We start from the raw sequence: 22113 nt of genomic DNA, 5'->3' as shown, positions 1-22113 counted from the left end.
CCCTGTGTGACAATCTGCAGGGAAATACCATATGGAGACACTGCAGGGCGCTCTCCCATCAGGGAGTACAGAGCCTCGCCCACCCACTCACATGTTCTGTCTGCCTGGCTTACCAGTGGAGCTCTCCTCACTGGAAGTGTATGTGCCTTTGCCTAACAGGAGATTCACCATCGTTGGGGAATTGGCTACTTTCAACGGTGTCTCGCCTTTCCTGTTGCTTTGCTGAGGGTTTCCGCCATATCGTAACAACAACTTCACCACCTACAAAACATTAATAATGGTATTAGCAGACTATTTGAAAAATAGTTACTCTGCCATGCCTGTAGAAAGCTATAGGCCACTCTACACCCTGTTGTGGGGGTACTATGTGCAGAGCCATTGTGGCAAGGTCTCTAGGTGTCCAGCAAGCCTGTCCTCTTTTTGTGAGAGATTGCACAGGGTTCCCATTCAAAAGCGGTTCACTTCTTCCATGTTTTCTCCATCTCTCTTCCTTGATGTGCTACCTCTTCCCCAAAATCTTCTTACACAGCTCCCTTCCCACCAAGAGAGCTGGTCAGCAGTGCAGGTCCGAAGGGTAGGTACATAGGGGAAGTTATCTTAGGAGGACTGGGGTGTGGAAAATAGAGGAAACAAAGACCACATTTCTGTAAGCTGGTTTATTTATTTTCATTTACATTAGAAAATAAGATAACTCCTCCTTGCTTGATTTTACATGCATAAAGATGGTTACATGGGTGACAGAAACATTCAAGGTGACATTTCAACAGCTCTATTCAACCATTTATAATCAGCAATCTGTGTTTCACATGCCTGACAGAAACTCACTCAACTCCAGCGCAAACATCCAGTTTCCATCTACCCTCAACTTTACTTCAGGCTTTAATACATACTCTTGTCACTCACAGTGTTTGCACTTCAAGAATAATGTTTTGCATAGGATCATCAGCATGAAGAGTTTTTAGTGCATATAAGTTTTCTACTGCTGCTGTAACAAATCACCACAACCTGTCTTACAGCCTGAAGGAATCAGTTTCACTTGCTTACATCAAAGTACAGATAAAGCTGGCTCCTTCCTTCATTGTGTAGGTTGTCAGAATTTAGTTCCGGTGGTGGTGGGACCAAGGATCTACTTCTCTGCTGTTAGAAGTCAATATCCACCCGTGCCTTTTCCCTAAGGCCAGCAACGCAGGCCATATTCCTACCAGGTCTGTTATCTTAATGTCTCTTCCATCTCCTTGGTCCAGCTAAGAAGAGAGGTTTTCAAAAGTTGCCTTTTGGACCACCCTGTATGTTCTCTTCTAAGAGGTTCTGCTCACCTCACTGTGTTACTACAGCTTGTGACATTTTACATAATTATAAAAGAAGTTAAAACTCATGCATATATGGAGACTTAGATAATGGCCCTTGCCCTCAAGTTTTATCACCTGCAAGCTCACAGCGACCTGTACTCAAACTGCCCACCTTTCAGGGTATTCTTTTACAAGTCTTAGGCATTTGATAAACTTTTCCAGTACATTTTTCTAAAAGGGCTCCTAAAAACCAGCAAACAAATACACCACCATGCCACTATCTCACCTAAAAACTTAATAGGCCGTAAAATCATATATATATATATATATATATATATATATATATATATATATATATATATATTCCTTCCCTTCTGGCTGTCTCACTAATCTTTTCATTCAAAAGACCCAACCCACAAAGATTCACTGTGTACCACTGAGTTCTTGGAGGATCCTGATCTATAGGTTCCTGGTACTTCTCAAAATAGCTGGGCAGGGGCTGCTTTTTAGCACTATTACCCGGGCAGATGTTCTCATCCTCACCATGCTTATTGTCCTGTCCACTCAAAGGGAGTCTAGTAATGAAGTCACTTCTGCAACCCATTCTCTTGTAGGAAGAAGTATGTATGCCCAGCACATCTTAAGTGTTTCCTGCTGCAGAGATACAGGAAACCCTGTCCTTAAGAGATGAGGTCCTGACCTACCACAGTAATCTAATTTTGACTATAATCCCATGTGCTGACTCTATTTCTCAAGTGTTACTCTATCCAAGACTTTGGATTGACCTTCCGGATGGAATCGGTACCAGTGGTAACAGGGACGCAGCAGCAACTCATAAAGCTATCCAGCCAGGCCAACAGAGCCAACACTGTACATTTAATATAGTCCTGTTATCAAAACTGAGAGGTTATCTCAGTACTGACCTAGGGCAGAATGAACAGCTAGGCCTTAGCGCTGGAAAGGAGATTGAGATCAACAGGGGACAACAATGATGACAACATAAAACTTACTTCCCAGTATCAGAAAATGTGAAAACTAGCTAAGACAGAGAAACAGGAAGCTGTAGAATGGTCCAGAAGTTAAGGACAGAGCAGCCACTGGAGGGCCGCAGGGAGATGCCAACCTTGTAGTGCCCGTTGTTGGCGGCATCATGCAAAGGCGTGTCATCATCCAGGCCCTTAGTGTTCACCTCTGCACCAGCGGCTAACAGCTGCTTGGCGATGTCATAATAGCCCCGGTTACACGCCTCATGCAGTGCAGTCCAGCCTAAAAACAGAAACTTAGGGTATTTGTTACGTAATCCCTGAAAACTTGGCTCCTGCCTAAATTGTAGTGAATGACAACAGGGGTGTAGGGGGGGGGGGGGGGTGTTGTTCTTCCCTAAGGAGGAGCCCTCTAAGAAAGCAGGTTATACCCAGCGAAGGCATCACTTTTTTTTTCTTGTGCTTTTCATAATGACTATCTAGCCTACTAACTCTGCAGATTTATAACTTGTAGAAGAAACTATACATGGGCAGAAAATTTGTGCAGCATTGCCTGCCACAGGACTCACTCAGGAGGCCCCTGGGCTCTGGCTGGAGGGTCTAGTGGCAGTCTTTACAGACAGCTCCCATTTTCCCCAAGGAAAACTGTTTTAAAATAACATGCTAAATTTGGTAGAATCAAACTATCATAAACTAGGCAGTAGAGAAAAGTAGAGAAATTAAGGTTCTGCACAAAGTTGATTTTGCCCAACTCCTCTCCTCACTGTTTTTTCTTTCTGAGATAATCTTTTCAAAAAATTCTTTGATAATTTCATACTTGTATACAATGTATTCTGACCATAACCCCCAGCCCTACCCCCTCCAGCTATCATTGCACCATGAGCACATAATTCTCCTACAGTGTTGCATCATGGTGTAGGGCATGCATCTCAAAAAGGCAGTCCAATACTCTAATCACAAAAATCACACAATTAACAGAGCCTTGGCCACACATCTCGGGAGGTGCCTCCACTTATGCCCAGTCCAACCTCTGTAGTAAACAGCATGAGTGCTCAATCTACAGCAGAGTGGCCTGGAACAAAGCAGGTACTTTTTTAAACACCAGAGCAAGACCCTCCAGGAACCTGCCTTGTGGTAGACCCGTAAAAGGTAAATATTTAAAGCCCCTTTACTTGCTTAAGAATAACAAAAACAAATCAAGATCCTGAAATACTGAAATAAGCAAATCACACTGTGTAAACATGAGGTCAACCACAGAAACCAACCATACTCCACAAAAACACTTCCTTCCCATGTTCTGGGACCAAGGGCAGGAGGCTCACCCTCCAGAAGCAAGTTGCCCAAGGACAGCAAGGACTTACCTGCAAAGTCCTTGACATTGACATCTGCGCCCTCGCTGATGAGCTCCTTGATGCGCCGGGCATCACCCCGGATAGCTGCTCGGTGCAGACGTGTCTCTCCTCGTTCATTTCTCTTGTTTACCTTATCTTTGGTTTTTGAGGCAGAGTTGGGGGTCCCCTTCTGACACACTGTAGACTGGGAGGGGTGCTTTGGTGTTGTGTCTACTGCAGGCCAAGGAAGAAACAAGTAGAGCATTACAAAAGGCAGCTTTGTTTCATGGGAACCTCAAGAACCAGAACCCAACCATTTTCATGAGGGGAAAGGGATCCACACAGGACCCATTGCCAAGTACAGCCATTCCCTCCCTGTCCAAAAAACAACTCAGGTTCCTGGGGCTCACCTGGGCTATTTGCAGACTCCTCAGCAGTCATCTGCATGAGCAGAGCCACCTGTTGACGCTCAGAGAGAGGGTATCCAGCTCGGATCCCAGACAGCCCCATGCCGAACAGTAGCCCGGACTTCCGGGCAACAGGCTCCTTCTTGATCCTCTTCCGCTCGGGACCCTGCTTCTCTGTGTGGCAGGTGAGGGAGAAAGGGAGGGGAGACTTCATGCCCAATCCTCAGAGCTGGATTTTTAACTAATGTTACAGAGCCCCTTCATTCCACCCCATAGCTTACGGAGCAACAAGGAAGGTCTGTAAGGGGAAGTGTCAGTACGGGGAGCACTGACATCACCCCACTCTGAGCAGTAGCTGTGAGAGACACAGTATAAATGCCCTGTTGTCAGCCCATCAAATCTAAGTCTCGGTCTCCACCAACCATTTGCTCCCTACAGGCGCCACACACAAAGGCAGTAGGATGGTTCAACACCACTGGCCTGGCCCACATGGGACAGGTCTCTATTATTAACACGTGTCTGCAATTAAACTCCTTCCCAGCCCTCCTCCAAACAAACAGTGCAGATATAAAATGGCAGACACAGTTTAATATATGTAAATAAATCAAGGCCAACTTGTCAGTACTGTACCTTTCTTCTTGCTTCTAGGAACCTCCATTTCATGCCATGGTGCTTCGAGGACCGTACCAGCCTTGCAGTACCACAACATGGACTGAGCTGGAGGCATCTAAAGGCATCAACACAGAGCACTAACAAGAACGATGTAACAGCTCAGCTGTTCCATCTTAACCGCCTCCTAACAAGCAGGTCCTGGGTGCCTCTGACAGGTGACAAAATGCCCTGCCAACTCTATGGAAAGACTGTGCTGCTGCTCTTAAAAGAGGTGGGATGTGGAGAAAACACTCCAAAGTCCATCGTTTGGGAACACAAAGGCTCTCACTTTGCTTTTTGCCTAGCAGCAAGCACCTCTCTTGCTGTGGAGATCAGGGGTAAGGCCCTGAGCAGGGCTAAGATGGGTTTAGGGTTCCCCAGGTCACAGGGTACATAGCCTGGATTTGCCAAAGTCTGGCAAGGGAAAATGCCGATGAGGCTCTTACTGGCAGTAGTTTTCTCCCCTTCCTATCCAGAAAACCCTCTGCAGGGATAAACTAGCTTCTGAAACCAATGCCTGACTCTAGAGGTAGGTGACAGCTTTAAGAAAAAGTAGCTTCAGTAGATAACATGACTCCCTGTCACTGAAGACTCACTCTGGTCTTCAGCTGCTTTGTCTGGCTTCATCAGCACTTCCCCTCTGTTTAGGTTAGTGTCCTCAGGCCCCCAAACCATCCTACCACTTTTCTACTGAGTTTTCTGACAAACTGTTAAGTTTTTTACAAGTATTTCAGACTGCCTTCTTAAAAACTAAACTTGTGGCTTGCTGACTTAGAAGATTTTTTAATGTGACAAGCCTGTAGGCAGCAACATTTGCCAGTTTAACAACTCCTGACAAAACTCCCCTAAATACTTCAAGCCACCACTAGCTAGTTTTGAACAAGCCATGATGTACAACATGAGAAAGGAACAACAACAACAAAACATTAAGAATATGGCAAGAACAAAATGTCAGAAAGCCATGCCACTCTCATACTATACAGAGTATGACATAGTCCCAGCGGTGGGTGACACCTGCTAATTACATTACCAACTCCAAGTGGTCAGCTCTGCTTTTGTGCAGTATATGGTTGACATACTGCAGGTTAGTGTGTCTTCAGATCATAAAGCATAATTTTCTGTTTTGTTTAAGTTTGGCACTATACTGAGTCTCAAACGAGACTCCCAACCCTGCCAACTAAGTTACAGGTGGTATTTTGTTTAAAATGGTCTCATATAGCCCCAGGCTGGCCTCAAACAACACCCCATCTTCCTGCCTCCAACAAGGGCTGGAATTATAGGCATGCACAGACATACCTATACATCTTGTTTTGTTTTGTTTGAGATAGGGTCTTACTACATAGCCTGACTGGCCCTGAACTCACTATGTAGACCAAACTCAAGAGATCAGCCTGCCTCTCTACCTTCTGGAATTAAAGGTGTTTGCTACCATGCCTGGCCACATACCTGTTATTTTAAAGATAACAAAGGAACCTAGTAAAAATGTACCAGGCTAGCAGTCTGAGGCACATGTACTCTAGCAGGTCATTCAAAAGCTCAGGCAAGGAGCCCACTCTGGGCTTTTTCCTTGTAGGGAAACTAAGAACACAAGATCTGCCTGTCCTTCAGAACAGCTGCTGCCAACCAGGGGACACATAGGCTGGGAGGAGTATCAGGTCTGGGCTTTTAAGGCAGCAGCTGTCCCTCTCTGCAGCTCAGTGACCACTGGCTCTCACTGAGCCAAGAGGCATTTCCCTGCTCTTAAAGATGCTCGCGGACATGCAGCACCACTAAGATATTGCTCTGCTCCCCTCCCCCTGAAGACTTTGGTCCCTGAGCACAGTAACTTCTCACACAGCCAAACATCTTAGAACTTCATCACTTAATTGTCCAAATGGGAGTGGGGGTAGGGATGGTTCTGAAATGTGCTTTCCTCAAAGTCTGAAGCTCTTCATTGTAAATGTAGCTTTTGCTAAGCACATGCAACAACTGGTACCCACAACTGTCCAATTTCACTCCCCAGCTTCAAAGGCCAGCAAACCTGAGTGCCTATCAGACTTCTGGGGTAAAAGATGGACACCAAAGTAGTCCCTGAAAGGACACTGAAAGTTCTGTCATATGCCAAGATTCAGAATACACTCAGGCTTAGTGTGTCCAAAAATGGCTGAGCTACCCAACATGGACACAGGCTGTGTTGCAGATGCTCCTGGAGCAGAATATGCTACCTGCACCCACCACCACCACCACCAGATGCTGAACAGTCTGGCAAGCTGTAGGGCTGGCCTAAGCTGTGGGCTCAGGTGACCCAGCTCCGCACCCATTGTCACAGTTGTATCCTGTCTGTTGGAAGGAAACGGGGCAGGAAGCAGGAGAAACTATTAGTTCCTGCAGACAACCAGAGTTCCTCTGGCATTTTATACTGATTTCCATTTCTATTATTCAAATGGAAGCAAAGTAGACTTCGTAAGATTTCCAAATGGTATCTGCTAAATTGCTAAAGTAGAATACTGACAGATCCAAGGCGAAATTCAGTCTATGACATGGTTGAATGAGTGGCAGGTAGGATCACAAGTTTACCTGAGCCTACAGAAGGGCAGCAGGGGAGGGCTGTCCAACGGATCCAAGAGTCCCCTTTAAAACAGTGCTCCTTAGGCTTTGCTTTGAGTAGAGCCCAAGGGCAGAGGGTCTGAGAAAATAGAGAATGGGAGAGGGATGGACCCACAGACCCTGCCAACACCCAAGGAGAGATCTCAGCTATGGCAGTTCTCTTAGGCAGACACGAGCCTGGATGGTTCTACTTCTCACCTATATTCAACAAAAAAAAATGTGATAGTGCTCTGCTTTTTCGCAGTACCTTTCTTAGCACCCACATGCCTCATGTCAGATCTTGAGGTAACAAAGTTGTGTTTTATCACTCAGATGGAATACACAAGACACCAATAAGCACTTCCTAGCTTGTGGTTGGATCACCCCCTGACCCTTTCTCCTTCCCATCACCTGGCACTGCTGGTGTGGCCTTCAGAAGATTGGACAAATGCATTGGCAGCCTGCTCTGACTCCTCCTTGCCATTACATCTATCAGAGGAAAGGCCTTCTAGATGCACAGTGGTTTTCGGCAGCAAGGACAGAGTGCACTTTCCCAAGAACAGATTCCTTGAATGAAGGGGCAACACATCCAGCTCCTGGCTGCTGGGGTAGTAGAGGCCTATGACTCTATCAGTGCTGTTCAACAGTGTCTTCTCGGCTCACTGACCTGGATACATCCTCACGAACCTACAACCAATGCTCCTATCTATACTTACTCTTTCCTTGCTTATGATTCTCCTTCACTCTTCTTTAGAGTCAGCTCTCCTGTGCCTGCCTCCTCTCCCTTACTACTCTAACCAGATTCATTAATCCTTACTCTTATCTCTCCTCTTTCAATCTATGTCTTAGTTCAAGAAATTTCTTCAGCTACAATTAATTCACTGGTTATTCTGTGGGTGTTTGTATGTGTGGGTGTAGAGGTCAACCTTGGGTATCTTTTCACAGACACAGTGCATCTTTATCTTTTATTTTTATTGTTTTCCAACATGCTTTCTTAATGGCCTGAGGTTTGCCAAGTAGGCTAGGCTGGCCGGCCAGTGAGTTCCAGATATTTACCTGTCTATACCTTTCCAGATCTGGGATTACAAACACATGCCACCAAAACCTAGCTTTTGCACATTCTCAATTTTGTACATAAGTGTTTTACTCCCACTGATTCTTTTTTTAAAATGTCATATCTAATAAACTATATAGTGTGGCCATTGAATTTTTAATTTTAGTGACAATTTTCATTTCCAGATGTTTGATACTTAGTGTTTTTTTTCCTACTGATCTTAATTTTTTCTTCTATTACATTCTACTAGTTTTCATTTTGTCTATTCCAGGGTGTTATTCTAAAGCCAGGCTTGCAGAGCTTTTTGAAAAAGTTTTCTTCTCTGTTGTCTGTAATTCTACCAGGGAGTTCTGGCATCCAGGAATCTCGGCAATGACATTAAACCTATGGTCCTGCCAGTGGGTATGGAAGCACAAGTCCAACCCTACTAGAGGAGGGACAGGTTTCAGAGCAGAAGCCAACTAATCCTCTTTAGAGTATACCAACAGAGCCTGGGATCTTTAAATGGAGACTGCCTTCCTTGTAGACAAAGGGGATCTAAAGACTTCGCCATTTTATGGGGACAAGCATTCTGTGGTGTCTGAGGACTGGCTTCAGGGTAGAAGTCCAATTCTGGGGCCTAGAACTCTACTGAGGTATTGTACTTAAAAGTTCATTTCATAGTGTGGGGGTTTGCTGCAGGCCGCAGGAATATATCATAAGAACTCAGCTGGTTATGGCATTTCTAATTCTAGGCTTTTGCAATGAGACCACTTTTTAGGGTATAGACTATATCTCATTACTGAAATTGTAACTCTTATTTGTCACTTCAGAATCTAGATGCCAGTATAATCTTAAGAAACTCTACAGAAACAACCTCCATGGTAATATTTTGAAACAGCAGTAAATGCCTTGCAGGTGCCAATGAAACTCCATGGAATAGTTTCCCACCACTCCTAGATATGGGTAAGGTATAGTGAACACCGACACTCTTAAAAAAACTCCTTGGTTTTTACATATAAAAAAAAAATCCCACAAAAACAAACCATGCCTCTCCAACCAAATATATGACCTGGTCTTGGAATCTAGAGTAATTAAGTACAGTGTTTCTGGCCACAAAGTCCCAACTGTGGACAAGACACACACTAGGTCATAAGTTGCAAAAAGGACCTCCATCCAACTTATCTAAGCCCTGAGCTACAATTCTAGCATAGTGGGTAGAGGGTTAGGAGCACTGGTCTCAGCAGCCTAACCTGTAGCACATCCTCATCAAGTCATGGTGGTAATCACTAACTGTACTCCTGACTTACTGATACATCTTTTTTTTTTTTTCATTTTTGTGAGGGTCACAATTAATCATTTAAAAAAAAAAAGAGGAAAAAGAAAAAGAAAGAAAACCTGTGCTGTGATAAGTGACCCCTCTCACCTATGTGCTGTGACACCTCCTATCCCCCAGTGGACTCTTCTAGTTCTTGTTCCTCCTTCTGAGAAATGGACTAGTCATCTGTAGTGTGGTAGTGGGGTCAGACACAAGTGAGCCCATGTCTTCGCTTCTAAGACCTCTGCAGATTGTTTTCCCAAGTTCTAAACTGAGGGTTACATTGGCCCTTGCTGCATTATTCTCCCTGAATCACATGAGGCATATAGCCTGCAGGATGAATGCTTGCTGTTGCATAGTTCAATAGTAGAGCATGAGGAGTGAGACTAGCATAAAAATCCACAACCTGCCACTTACTCTCACTACACAACACATGCTGAAGATTAAAAGATAAATAAAATGACAAGTCCAGACATTCACTAAGGCCTGAACAACATCTATCAATCCTGCCTGGATGGACCCCAGACATTGGCAGTTGCTGCCAGTCAGTTGAAAATGCAGAGCAGCAAAGGCAAAACTCAAAGTCTCACAGTGTATATAGCCAGGACTAAATTGCCTGGCTCCTGTACTTGCCTGGCATTTCTCCTTTTATCTACCCTAGCTGTGTTCTAATCCCAAATACCTTTTACCTTGGCTTATTTTGCTGTCTTACTGCTATAAATGCTAAACAAAAGTCCTAAGCCTTGGTATCAAGTAGGTGCATTACGTAATGGGTTTGCCCACCAGAACAACTGCCTTTGAATTTTGGAAAATACAGAATTTGAACCAGAAAGAACTTTCTTTGCTAGTCTATGATCTCCTTTTGTTGAAGAAAAAATGGCTTAGGTCTGGACAGGAAAAGTGGTTGAGAAATACACCAGACCAACCACAGACTTCTCAATCATGTGAACTATTTTATTTGGATCTGTTTCTTCACCAGTAGTCACATGTGGTTCTTAGGCTAATATTATGGAGTGCTGGGTGGAGGCTGCTGGTCTATAGGTCATGGTAAGCCAGAAATCACCTTGTTCTCACAGCATTTTCTCTTCAACGCCCCAGCCAGTAAGTCAGACAGGATGCAGACTCTACTCTCTCATTTGCCATGGTCCAGCATCTACCAATATGCAGCCCACAGTAATGCCCTTCTGGTGAGCAAGGTGGTAGAGAAGCCTCCTCATTAGTCCAAAGTCACTATCTCTTATACCAATCATTCTGAGTTTCATAAATTCCTACACAGCCAATGGCAAGAGACTTGGAAAAATCCTTTACCATAGAAAAACTGAGTGATCAAGACCTGAGGAATGAACACCTAACTGAATGCCTAATGCCTAAGAATTTGAGTCAACGTGCTGCATAAACCCCCCCGAGAAGAGTCTTGCTCAAAAAGTATAAGCAATATATATAAGAAAGCCTTAATTCCCTCCCTTGTTCCAAAGATGCAACAGATACTGGGAATAGACAGCTGTTGGCTCCAGTCTTTGACAATGACATATGCAATGGGGTGGGTGGTTTCTGTGTAAACCCTAGAAAGGTTAGGTAAGGGGTTATTTACAGATTTTTAAATGAATGAGAAATTTTCCAACATAAAATGGGGGCAAAATAGTATCATCTGAAGTAAATCCTAGACATCATATAATTCCATAATGAAGGCTTTTTTCCCCCTTTCAAGACACTATGTAGCCTTAGGTGGCCTGTAACTCACAGAATCCACCCACCTTCCAAGTGCCAGGATTAAAGTGCCTGCCACCACACCAGGCCATCATGAGTAATTCTGATGGTGGAATTCAAAACTGAGACCAAACCAAGACAGGAGGAGGAAGAGCTCTTCACCAGGTAAAGGTGATGTGTGTTGTCAGTCCTAACAATCTGCTCTGGAAGAGCCCCAAGGAATAGTCTTATATTCTAAGAAGACAGAGGTACTGACACTGGGCTGCCTGGTTTTCCTATAAAGACAACTAGATCCACTTCCAGCCTTGCCAGCATGTCATAAGGGTCAGTTGCTCACTGCTAGCTGTCAGAAATGTACTTTCCCAGTCTCTTCCCCTGTACTACCAACCCTAACAGAGGCATGCTTCTGGATGTACTCTTGTCCACAGCTTCCAGGCATTGTGATGGCAATAGGGTTGCACCACTATACTGATGGACAACCTTGGTAGGGCAAGCTTTTGACCAGGCTGACTCACAACAGACAAAACTGTATTGTTCTTGGCAGGCTGCCCTCAGTCCTGACTAAGCACTGGAAGGCCGCACCTCCAGTGGGCTGGGTCACATCCAGCAGGGTCTGGGAAACCAGAAAATAATTTGTATGGTTTGGTGGTCTGAGGCTACCTAGCATTTTGCCACTTGAGGGCGCAGCAGAGGAAGCTCACTATTTGCTACTGGGAATCCTGATGAGAAGGGGGGAGCACATTCCCTGTGTTAACACGGGTAGGCCACTTCTGTCATCAAGGATGGGTACTAAACTGTACATCATCAGCAGAGGGCGCTGGAGGGACACTGGAGGGTCAGGAATGGCTAAGCTGTTGGCCAGGGGCTCGTATTGGCTCATAATAACCTTTGAGAGCTAGAATGTGCTTAGTATGACTAAGCCACACCAAGGGAGATCTGAAAAATCCTATCAGATGACCAGAGAGATCCTATCTCAGTCACCATTTTATCAAGTTAAAAATCTTGCAGATGCCAGCACTTTTCCAGCTTCCAGAACTCTTAAGCCAAAATAAACCTCTTTTACATGGGAGAAAATATCCACCATCACCTCACACATTCTATGGCTTCTCCATCCTGAATAACATGGTGGGTGCCACTGCAGAACATCCTGGAGATGAGAGGTATACCTCCTACTCCATCACACCCCATTTCTAAGCCAGCCCTGCTCCTTATACCTTAGGTATCCAACTCACCACAAAATGCAGAATAGAAAGGCAGTTTAAAAAGAAAGGTAGATGTGTGTGTGTGAACAAGCAAGTGAGCAGAACTCAATGGAAGGCCTTCTACAGCTGTACTGCACATCTGTAATTTCAGTACTTAGGAGATGAAGGCAGAAGGATCAGGAGTTTGACACCAGCCTGGGAAACACCATGAAACACCATCTCAAAATATGGAGATGTCTAAGGCTGGGGATGCAGATCAGTGGTGGAGTATTTATGTACACAGGCTCTGGGTTCCATTTCCAGTGCTACAAAAATGACTGAAGGAATAAACTGGTAGACAAAGGAGTTCAACCTTGCACACTAATATCAGCATCATCTCACTGGGATGACTGGTGTTATTATACTAACAAAGCAGACTTAATGTTATAGTAAAGAATTAGCTCTCAAAATAATACTAAACCTAGGGCAGGGCATACACACATTTTGTATGTATGTCTATAGCTCAGTTTTGATTCAAAATATTATTTCCAAAATGTTCTAAGTCTCCCCAGCTGAGCCTCTGCTGGCCTCAGAAGGTCCTGGTGTGAACATGCACAGTTTGATAGTACACCTTCAGCACAGGTTAAAGGATAATCTAGAGATCCACAGAGTGCAGTGGAGGTCACAGAGGCAAATCACTGATACACACAGGTCCAAGAGGCCTCCCATAGCCCCCGAGGAAGAATTTTCTCTAGCATAACATCAATCACCTTCCGCAAGTCACAGGGCCCTCCTAGGAAGCACAAGGACTTGCCTTATTAACTCTATAGCAAAATTTCCAGAGAATGTGTGACCATTTCAGAGGCTCTATTTAAACCTCCATTACCACTATCCAAAACACTAACAGCCAACTGGGAATACCACACTTTGCAACAACCAAGTCAAGAGAGAGCCCCCACAACCCACACAAACACAAAAGGAAAAAGACATTCAGGTTTGATCTGGTTTTCTCTGGGTACATCCTTATGAGCTTCAGGGAACTGTGTTATCTCCTCTACACAACCCAGCCTCTCCATTACAGCAGAACAGAGGCGAAGGAAAAGCCTGCCATCCACATGTGTATATCCACCATAAATACTCATGTATTTCTGCTTTTCCTTGGAAGCATCTGTGATAGAGAATGGAACACCCATCCCTCTTCCTTCTTCATCTAAGCGTCTCTACAAACTTCCCCCTCCCAAACATAGCAACAAATTACAAGAGTCATGTGCACCAACCCATACCACTTGCTTAAATCCTAGGCAAACATAAGTCACTTAGCTAACCATCATCTCTGTTTAGTTTCTGTGGGCATGTTCAAGTGTATACTGTGTACCCTTGCCTCATGCCCAGGACACTGCCTCAGTTGGTTCACCCCTGGCCTCTGCCATTTTGGTGTTCTGCTGCCCAATAAGCCATTTTTTTTTTTTTTTTTTTTTTAAAAGAAAAAGAAAAAGGCTGAAGAAAAGTCAGATGACCAGTAGAGTGGAGGAGTACTGTCTGGGTACAAGTATCATCAAATGCAGGAGGATATGCAAGACAGCAGCAGAGACCAGGCAGGGTTCTCCTTCCTTGAGAAGCCCAAGACAATAAGATTGGGAATAATATACAATGAGGGGTAATAACCCCAACCTCTATACATGCCCATGTATACTCCTGTTCTGAATCTTAGACCTATCCATTCTCAGGAAGACTATACCAGCTGCCTCACTTTCAGGGTTCTCTCTGGGTTTTGCTACAAATAATAAAACTTAATCCGTGTGCCCTGGTAGCCCTGTGGGAAACCATCTTTCCTCTGTATGAACTTCTGGGAAGTATACCAGGGCACCTGGACCCTTGCAAGTCTGATGACTTTCCTGTTAATGACATGGGCTCGACTTGGAGGAGCCATCACTGCACAGGCTGGTGCAGCAGCTACAACAAGACTACTCCATGGATACGGTGTTAAACCGGGAGGGGCAAGGGATGGGAAGAGTGGCCACTGTCTGGTACCTGTGTCCGAGTCTTTCTGCTCTCCATTGGCCCCCACGGTGAAGGGCAGCTTCCGCTTGGTGGCTCGTTCTCTCACCTCCTTCCCTCCATCACTGCGGTCCAGCTTTGGAGTCTTGGTTAGAGAAACTTTATCTTTATCCTAGAAAAGAAAAGTGACGTTTTCACATATTATTCCCAAATTAATTTCTCAAATCAGCTATGACTGTACTTTATGTGCCAAAGAAAGCAAATCTCTTACTGGAGCTATTAACAGACCCTCCTGTTCCAAGCTCCATGTGCAAGGCTAATAAGCAAGCTGTTAGTGACAAGGACTAAAAGATAGAGCTGACTGCAGTTTGGCCTTGACCACAGGTTCACAATACATGCTGCTCAATCTTTAACTGAAAGCTGCTGTGCAAATGAAGAAAGAGCAAGTTGCTTTCTGTCCCATACTACTTCCCTGCAGGAGGTATTGCTAATGAGGAACAATGAATTCTCTCTACAATGTGGAATCAAACTCTCCACCATAACTCTCATATGGAAGAAAGTGCTGGCAGGGGCCAAGGGTTAAGCCCTCAGGTGACTCCAACAACCTTGAATCCCCTTTCTGTACCCACCTAACATTTGCTGAATTGAAGCTTTGCTGTTCTTCTCCAGAATATGGGCCTATGGGCTGCTCCTCATAGAATGTACCCTGCCCATACTTCCTACTTCATCCCAGGCCTGAGATACTGGGAGGTAGTATGTCTACAGTAAGACAAATTCAAGTCTGCCTACCTAACCATAGCTACTATGCAAGGAGCTGGAAGGAGGGTCTCTGTTACAGGGTAACAACCCAGGAGCTATACAATTCTGGCCACATGATCCCTACCCCATCCCCCACCCCCACCACATGTCGTACATGCCAACACCTGGTTGGTCATGAGTAAGTCTGGAATTTGTTTGCATCAAAAACATCAGTATGGGATGGGCGATGGTGGCATACACCTTTAATCCCAGTACTTGGGAGGCAGAGGCAGGCAGATTTCTGTGAGTTCGAGGCCAGCCTGGTCTACAAAGTGAGTTCCAGAACAGCCAGAGCTACCCAGAGAAACCCTGTCTTTAAAAAAAAAAAAAAGAAAGAAAAAATTTTTCCTTTGGAAATAACACCTGTCTTGAGATGCTATCCTCACATGTTAACATGGTATTTGTGTTTCTTAACACCTGAGTTAAAACAATAGTTATTTCTTAATATCCACTTAGAATTTTCACCCCAAAAACAAACTAAAAAGGTGTCTTCAGTGAAGTCAATCTAGGGCAAATGGTGGCTAAAAATGATATCCAAATCATTGATTCTTGTGCTGTGTAAGGGAAAGGAAATACTGAATTTTTAATTAGGTGTTTACTAATTTATAATTACTGTTTTATACTTTTCAACATTGTAATAAAGATTTTTTTTATTATTGGCTATGAAAAAATAGTATGGATTAGATACAATGTACCCCTTCAGAGGTGGGACCTAGACACACTGCACATGTACACCTAGGATGTAGTTTCTGAAAATGTGCCCCACAAGAGCAAGCCTCTAGTTGAGACTCAGGTCACATGATGTTTATACACACAGGCCATGGAGGCACGAGAAAGGGGAAGAACAGGTGGACACAGAACATGATGATGGGAGCAGGAGGTCCCTTCACACTATCTGCACTACAAAGAGAAACTTGTCTGGCAGAGCAACAGTTAGCACTGGGACCACTACACCCAGACCCAGAAGAACTCCTGGCACCAAGCTGACCTCAGGGGGGGTCTATGAGTGAGGTTTATCAATTCCAATCAACACCTTGGACTGGACAAGAACAACTAGTTCTGACTCTGGCCTCTCCAGCACTTATCACAGAGGGAGGCTCTGGCCCTGAGGTCCCTCACAGATGGTGCTATTCTGTACAGCAGCCAAGAACAGGGCCTCAGAAAAGACACCAATACATACCTGCTAGAGCACATGAACAGAGGTATGATAGAACCCGGAGGCCATTACAAAAACACTGCACACTTAAGTTTGAATGATAAGTGTCATTAATATTTGAAGTGAAATAGAGGGGGCTAGAGAGATGGCTCAGCAGTTAAGAGCACTTGAGGCCATTGCAGAACACTGGAGGTTGACCTCCAGCACTCACATGGTGGTTCACAAATACCTGTCACTCTAATTCCAGGGTTCTGGTGCCCCTTTCTGACCTCTGTAGGCACCAAGCACATACATGGCGCATAGAAATACATATAAGCAAAATACTCATTGATAAAATAAAATGAATAAATATACTTTAAAAAAATAAATATTTTTTAAAAAATAGAAGCTGTATTTGTGTGTCACTAAAAAGTTTCACATTTAAAAACAAATACAAAAACTCATAGCTCCTTGCCTAGGTAACTAGCTAATGCACAACCACCTGTTCCCAGGGTTAAGCCTCCAGGTGACTGAAACAATCATGGATCCACTGCCTATGACCACTTGACATTGGCAGGAGAACACAGGTACTGTGTTATAGTTTGGATAAAATATGTTTACAAAGGCTCAGTCCCCAGCTGGTGGTGCTAGTGACAGGTGACTGGATCATGATGACACTAATCTGATCCACTAATGAGTCCAAAGCTGGGAAGTGGGGCCTGTTAGAAGAAATAGGCCATTAGGGTACAGCTTTGAATGGGGTGTCTTGTCTGCCCTGCTTCCCTCTCCTTTCTTCCCACAAAGAGGTGAGCATTATGCCCTCTTGCCATGATGCTCTCTCTGCCTCAACCATGCCAACAGAGGTGGGGCAAAGACTATAGACTAAACCCTCTGAAAGTGTGAGCCTCTTCCATTACTAGCCCTATGCAAACAAAACAAGTAACAACAACAAAACAAAAGCCACACATACAAACAAAACCTTTCTTTTAAAAAAAAGTGGGAAGAGGGGGGTTCCCACACTAACACACCTGGCACTTTACCTAGAACATATTCAGAGCTCAACAAAGAGTTGGATGAATGCTTAAAACTGAGGTTCTTGAGAGTGAATCTGGACTCAAAATTTTGTTCTGCAATTATGAAAAGACAGCATAGTTCAAACTACTCTGAGCATGCTCCACTAGAAATGAGACTGTAAATGTTACAAAATGTTTACTTCTTAAATTGAGCCAGCTCTGATCAAGATCTCCCATGAGATTCTAGTATGTCATAAAAATAGTCAAGGTGGCAACAATGTAGTACCTGAGACAGCCCTGGCCCCATTCACCCATGTGTTGGGCTGTGCACACATGGTACATAAAGAAAAGCTTGCCTTAATCAATTCTATGATTTTCATTATAAAAACCAGAGAGAAAAACAATAAATTTGCAATTTCAAAACAGAGTCATTGTCTCTATGATATACAGCCGTTGGAACCAACTGTGATTCACAAGCACCTACCAGTGACCTTAATAGTCAAAAAATTGATAAGGGCATATAATACCACGTAGGACACCAACAACCCAAACTTGTGAAACAAATCATTCTACACACCCTCTCAAAAAATAAAATGCCCTGGCACCTTTATGAATTTCAGTGGACTCTGCTCCACTCACTGGATCCTGATGCCATACGTTATTACTGCATCTTTGATATTAAAATCAAAGAGCTTAATTCCTCCAGTTTTCAAGACAATTTTAGTTACAACAGGTCCTTTGCGTGTCCATGAGAACCTGCAAGGATTTCAATGGCATTATACCTGGCAAGGTTTATTTTATTTGTGTGTGTGTGTGTGTGTATGTCACACATGCATATGAGTGCAGGTGCCCTCAAAGGTCAGAAGAGAAAGATGAATCCTTGTATTGTTTATTTTTAATGTAGCACAGCCTGAGCCTGAACTCTTGATACTCCTACCTCTACCTCCTGAGAGGTGGGAATATAGATGTATATCATCACACCAGCTGTAAATATATTTTACAATTATTATTATGTTTTTTTGAGACAGGGCTTCTCTGTGTAGTTTTGGTGCCTGTCCTGGATCTCACTCTGTAGACCAGGCTAGCCTCGAACTCACAGAGATCCGCCTGGCTATGCCTCCTGAGTGCTGGAATTAAAGGCGTATGCCACCACCTGGCTATATTTTACAATTATAAGTCTTGATTTTTCATTAATTATATTTAGAAGTAAATTTTATATAATGGATTGTATTGCAACATCTTGCCCAAATCATTGAGTCTTGTAGCTTTTGTGCAATTCTTAGTTAGGTATTTCTCTATAGATATCTTGGAATAAAAGGGAAGTTTAGTCTCTCCTTTCCATCTTCTGCTTCTGTTGTCTTGCTATTTTGCTAGTCGAAGCTTGCAGCGTAACACTGCCAGCAGTGAAGATGTTAGGTATCGTTCTGCCTTGTTTCCAAACTTATACAGACAGTATTCAGCCGTCTGCCATTAAATGATGATGGCACACAGGGAATTCCCTCCTTTTTGGCCAAGTGTTTTTGTCACAAATAATTGTTAAATTTGGTCAAATATTTTTGCTACACTGATGATGCCATATACTTAAGGGGGAAAAAGCACAAGGAAAAGTGTTTGTTGTACAAGCTTGAAGACTTGAGTTCAGATTCCTAGCAACTATATAAAAAGCCAGGTGTAGCTTGGAGCATGCCTTTAATCCCAGCACTCAGGAGGCAGAGGTAGGTGGATCTTTGTGAGTTTGAGGGCAGCCTGGTCTACAGAGTGGGTTTGAGGACAGCCAGGCTACACAAGGTACCCTGTCTGGAAAAACAAACAAAAAGCCAGGTGTCACAGTATGCATTGTAATCCCAGCATTGGAGACTGTGAGACAGATAGCAGAGGCTTGTTGGCCAGTTGGTCTAGACAAATTGGTAAAGTTCCAGGTTCAGTAAGAGACCCTTTCTCAAAAAATAAATTATAAGGCTGATGAGATGGTTCAGTGCCTGTTGACAAACCCATTGATCCTGGGACCCACACAGTAGAAGGAGAGAACTGACTCTCACAAATTGTCCTTTGAACTCCACATACTTGAGGAGGAATGTGTGTGGGCACTTCCCCTAATCAATCAATTGATCGATTAAAGTAAGGTGGAAAGCAATAAAAAAAGACACTTGACAGTATCTTCTGGGCCTCCACATGCACTTGTGCACACGAGCACATGAATACAAATATACCCAAACTACACACATAAATAATAATAATAATAAACTAATTTCAAAAAAAATTTACCCAACAGTTAAAGGAACCTAGAACAACCCAGAGTGTGATACCACAGTGAAGTTGTAGAACTCAATCCCTCAAGAAGGCAAAGCAAGGGCTGGGGAGATGGCTCAGAGGTAAGAGCACTGGCTGCTTTTCCAGAGGTCCTGAGTTCAATTCCCAGCAACCACATGGTGGCTCATAACCATCTATAATGAGATCTGGTGTCCTCTTCTGGTGTGCAGACATACATGCAGGCAAAATGCTGACTACATAATGAATAAATAAATCTTAAAAAAAAAAAAGAAGGCAAAGCATGTAGAAGCTTTCTGAGCCATCTTCTCTCTTAAGTAGGAAGGGTTTGTTTTACAGTCAGGAAGTTACATATAGGGAATGAAAGCCAACAAGGGGACTTCTGTTTGAGGACCTACTGTGCTCAAGAATGCTCATAATTCCTATAGCCATGGCATGTATGTCACTGTTGGAGAGATGGGAACTGAACAGGACAGGGTGGCTTCCTCAGAGCTAACTCTGTGAGGTTAGGAATGGACAGCTAAGGTAGTGTCAGAGGGTAGTGCTTTCAGGCACTATTTGATTTGAATGGAGTAGGAGGGATGAAATGGAGAAGCCACTGAGGTTTTCAGTGATTTGCTGCCCCTGGCTAGCATAGCCAGGCTTGATTCTTCTCTGCTTTAAAAGCAAAAGGAAAAGACAGAAAGCCCAAAGGACAAAACTCAGAACACAGAGGTCCACCCTGAGATGAGCTGATTCCCAGCTAAGGATGAGAGCAGTGAAATAAGCTCCATTTCCATCTCTTTCTGTTATCCTGTTCTTGGTTATAGCCTCCAGTACCTCCTGTCTGTCAAGAGAGTAGGCTACATTTCATATCATTCAAGACACTCCTGGAAAATCACAGGACCCAGTAGTATAACCACAGCCCTGTAACCCCTTTGGTAGCAACTGGCACAGCAACCTCACAAGGTGGGCTTCAATCTCAGCAAGCAGCTGTGAGATGCATGCCAGGTATGAGTTTTTGTTTGTCATGGAGAAATACCGGGCTCCACAAGGATACTTTGATATTGCAAAGAACCATTACATCTTATTATGGCATACACAGTGCGTGCGTGCGTGCGTGCGTGCGTGCGTGCGTGCGTGCGTGCATGCGTGTGTGCGTGTCTTAAATTAAGGGATGTACTACCCTTGAGGGGCCCAATTAAGTAGAGGCAGATACCTCAGAGCCTCCTGATGCTCATCAAGACTGCATAAGATAGGTTCTCAGCTGAGAAGCTGGTCTAGAATATCCTTTGAGAGTCCAAGAAGAGGCTGTTTTTGCATTCTCTTCTCCGAGGGGTTTATACTGAGATTCAGATTACTATCTGTCACAGGAAAATGAGACCAGTTCTGAAATGGGATGAGAGAGATCACTTCTTGCTGAGTTGTCTTGGATAACATAGCACCCGGTTAGCTCTCGACATAGCACGATCGACAGGCAGGGAAATTGCTAGTTTCTACTGCAGTTTGGATGTTGCAAAGGTGTTTAGCACTGTCTTCTCCCACATGCCAACTTGTGTCAATAATGGGTGTGTAGCAAGATATGTGACAGAACCACATGCTCTTTCTGTTCACAAATATTGCACTTAGAGAGTATGATTCATTTGGGAGTAAAAAAAAAAAATTAAAAAATAGGTTGCTTTTGATAACATGCAACTGTATCTGAGGAAATAAGTTCACAGGGTAATAGCTGAAGCCAGTCCAGTGTCCTGTTACCAGCAGGTTCCCCTTCATGATCCCAAAATTTGACACCTGAGATCCTATGTACTCCCTTAGGAACAGACTCCACTGTGGACCAATCTTACTAGGTTCCACCCTGAGTGACCAGATAAGCTAGGTAAGATCCATTAGTGCTGAGCACTGCCAGCAGCATCACACAGCAATTTCAGAGTTACTATCAATCTCCAGAAAAGGCCTGGCTTTTTGCAATGTAGCATAAGCAATCAATCAAACAAAAAATAGGACATGGCTATCTTGCTGGGGGAAAAACAAAACAAAACCCTTAAATCGAATCAATGTACACTGCCCACAGTCAATACATAATCCAGATCTTGTAATCTTAGGTTAGGACTAACTCAGATCAGCTCAACTCAACTTGTGTCTTTCCTCAGTTACCAACAACCCAAGCCAACCTGAAACATCCTGGACCTGGAACAGCAGGAACAAGAATTAGGCATTGCTATGAGGCTGTTATATCTAATTTCTACAGCTTTCAGAGTGGATCACTGTAGCCTACTACTCTCTAGAGCTCAACCTTTCTCCCTGGGCCTTGATTAGACCTCACCCTTTCACACTTTCATGTCGAGCCATGTGCCATACACCTGAAAGACATACTTCTTTCATGACAACTTCTAACAACTTGTTCATCTTTGTCAGCCTGGCCACTGCCAGGGCCTAGCAGAAGTCTAATCTTGTCTT

At 43.9% G+C, this 22113-nt stretch overlaps 1 protein-coding gene and 1 long non-coding RNA gene across 8 annotated transcripts in view; one reads left to right on the top strand and one right to left on the bottom strand.

Moving 5' to 3' along the window:
• Window positions 1-22113, bottom strand: part of Ankrd11 (ankyrin repeat domain containing 11) — a 205938-nt gene that overhangs the window by 14393 nt on the left and 169432 nt on the right. For 6 of the 7 annotated variants that reach the window (XM_059263863.1, XM_059263862.1, XM_059263864.1 and 3 more), the window contains exons 4-8: window positions 14497-14635; window positions 4014-4184; window positions 3634-3837; window positions 2413-2555; window positions 114-261 (exon numbers count right to left, since the gene is read on the bottom strand). In XM_059263863.1, coding sequence (XP_059119846.1) covers window positions 114-261; window positions 2413-2555; window positions 3634-3837; window positions 4014-4184; window positions 14497-14635 — 805 coding nt within the window. Of the gene's footprint in view, window positions 1-113; window positions 262-2412; window positions 2556-3633; window positions 3838-4013; window positions 4185-4640; window positions 4738-14496; window positions 14636-22113 lie in introns of those variants that run through there. The other variant, XM_059263865.1, reaches the window with a different exon arrangement.
• On the top strand, window positions 3244-5175 carry LOC131911625 (uncharacterized). The gene is made up of 2 exons (XR_009379408.1): window positions 3244-3421; window positions 4659-5175. It is a non-coding gene; the product is annotated as an uncharacterized LOC131911625 (long non-coding RNA).

The sequence above is a fragment of the Peromyscus eremicus genome, chromosome 5 (genome assembly GCF_949786415.1).
Source record: "Peromyscus eremicus chromosome 5, PerEre_H2_v1, whole genome shotgun sequence".
NCBI classification, from domain to species: Eukaryota; Metazoa; Chordata; class Mammalia; order Rodentia; family Cricetidae; genus Peromyscus; species Peromyscus eremicus.
The sequence above is the reverse complement of the archived record's forward strand: the minus strand, read 5'-3'. Positions and strand labels throughout refer to the sequence as shown.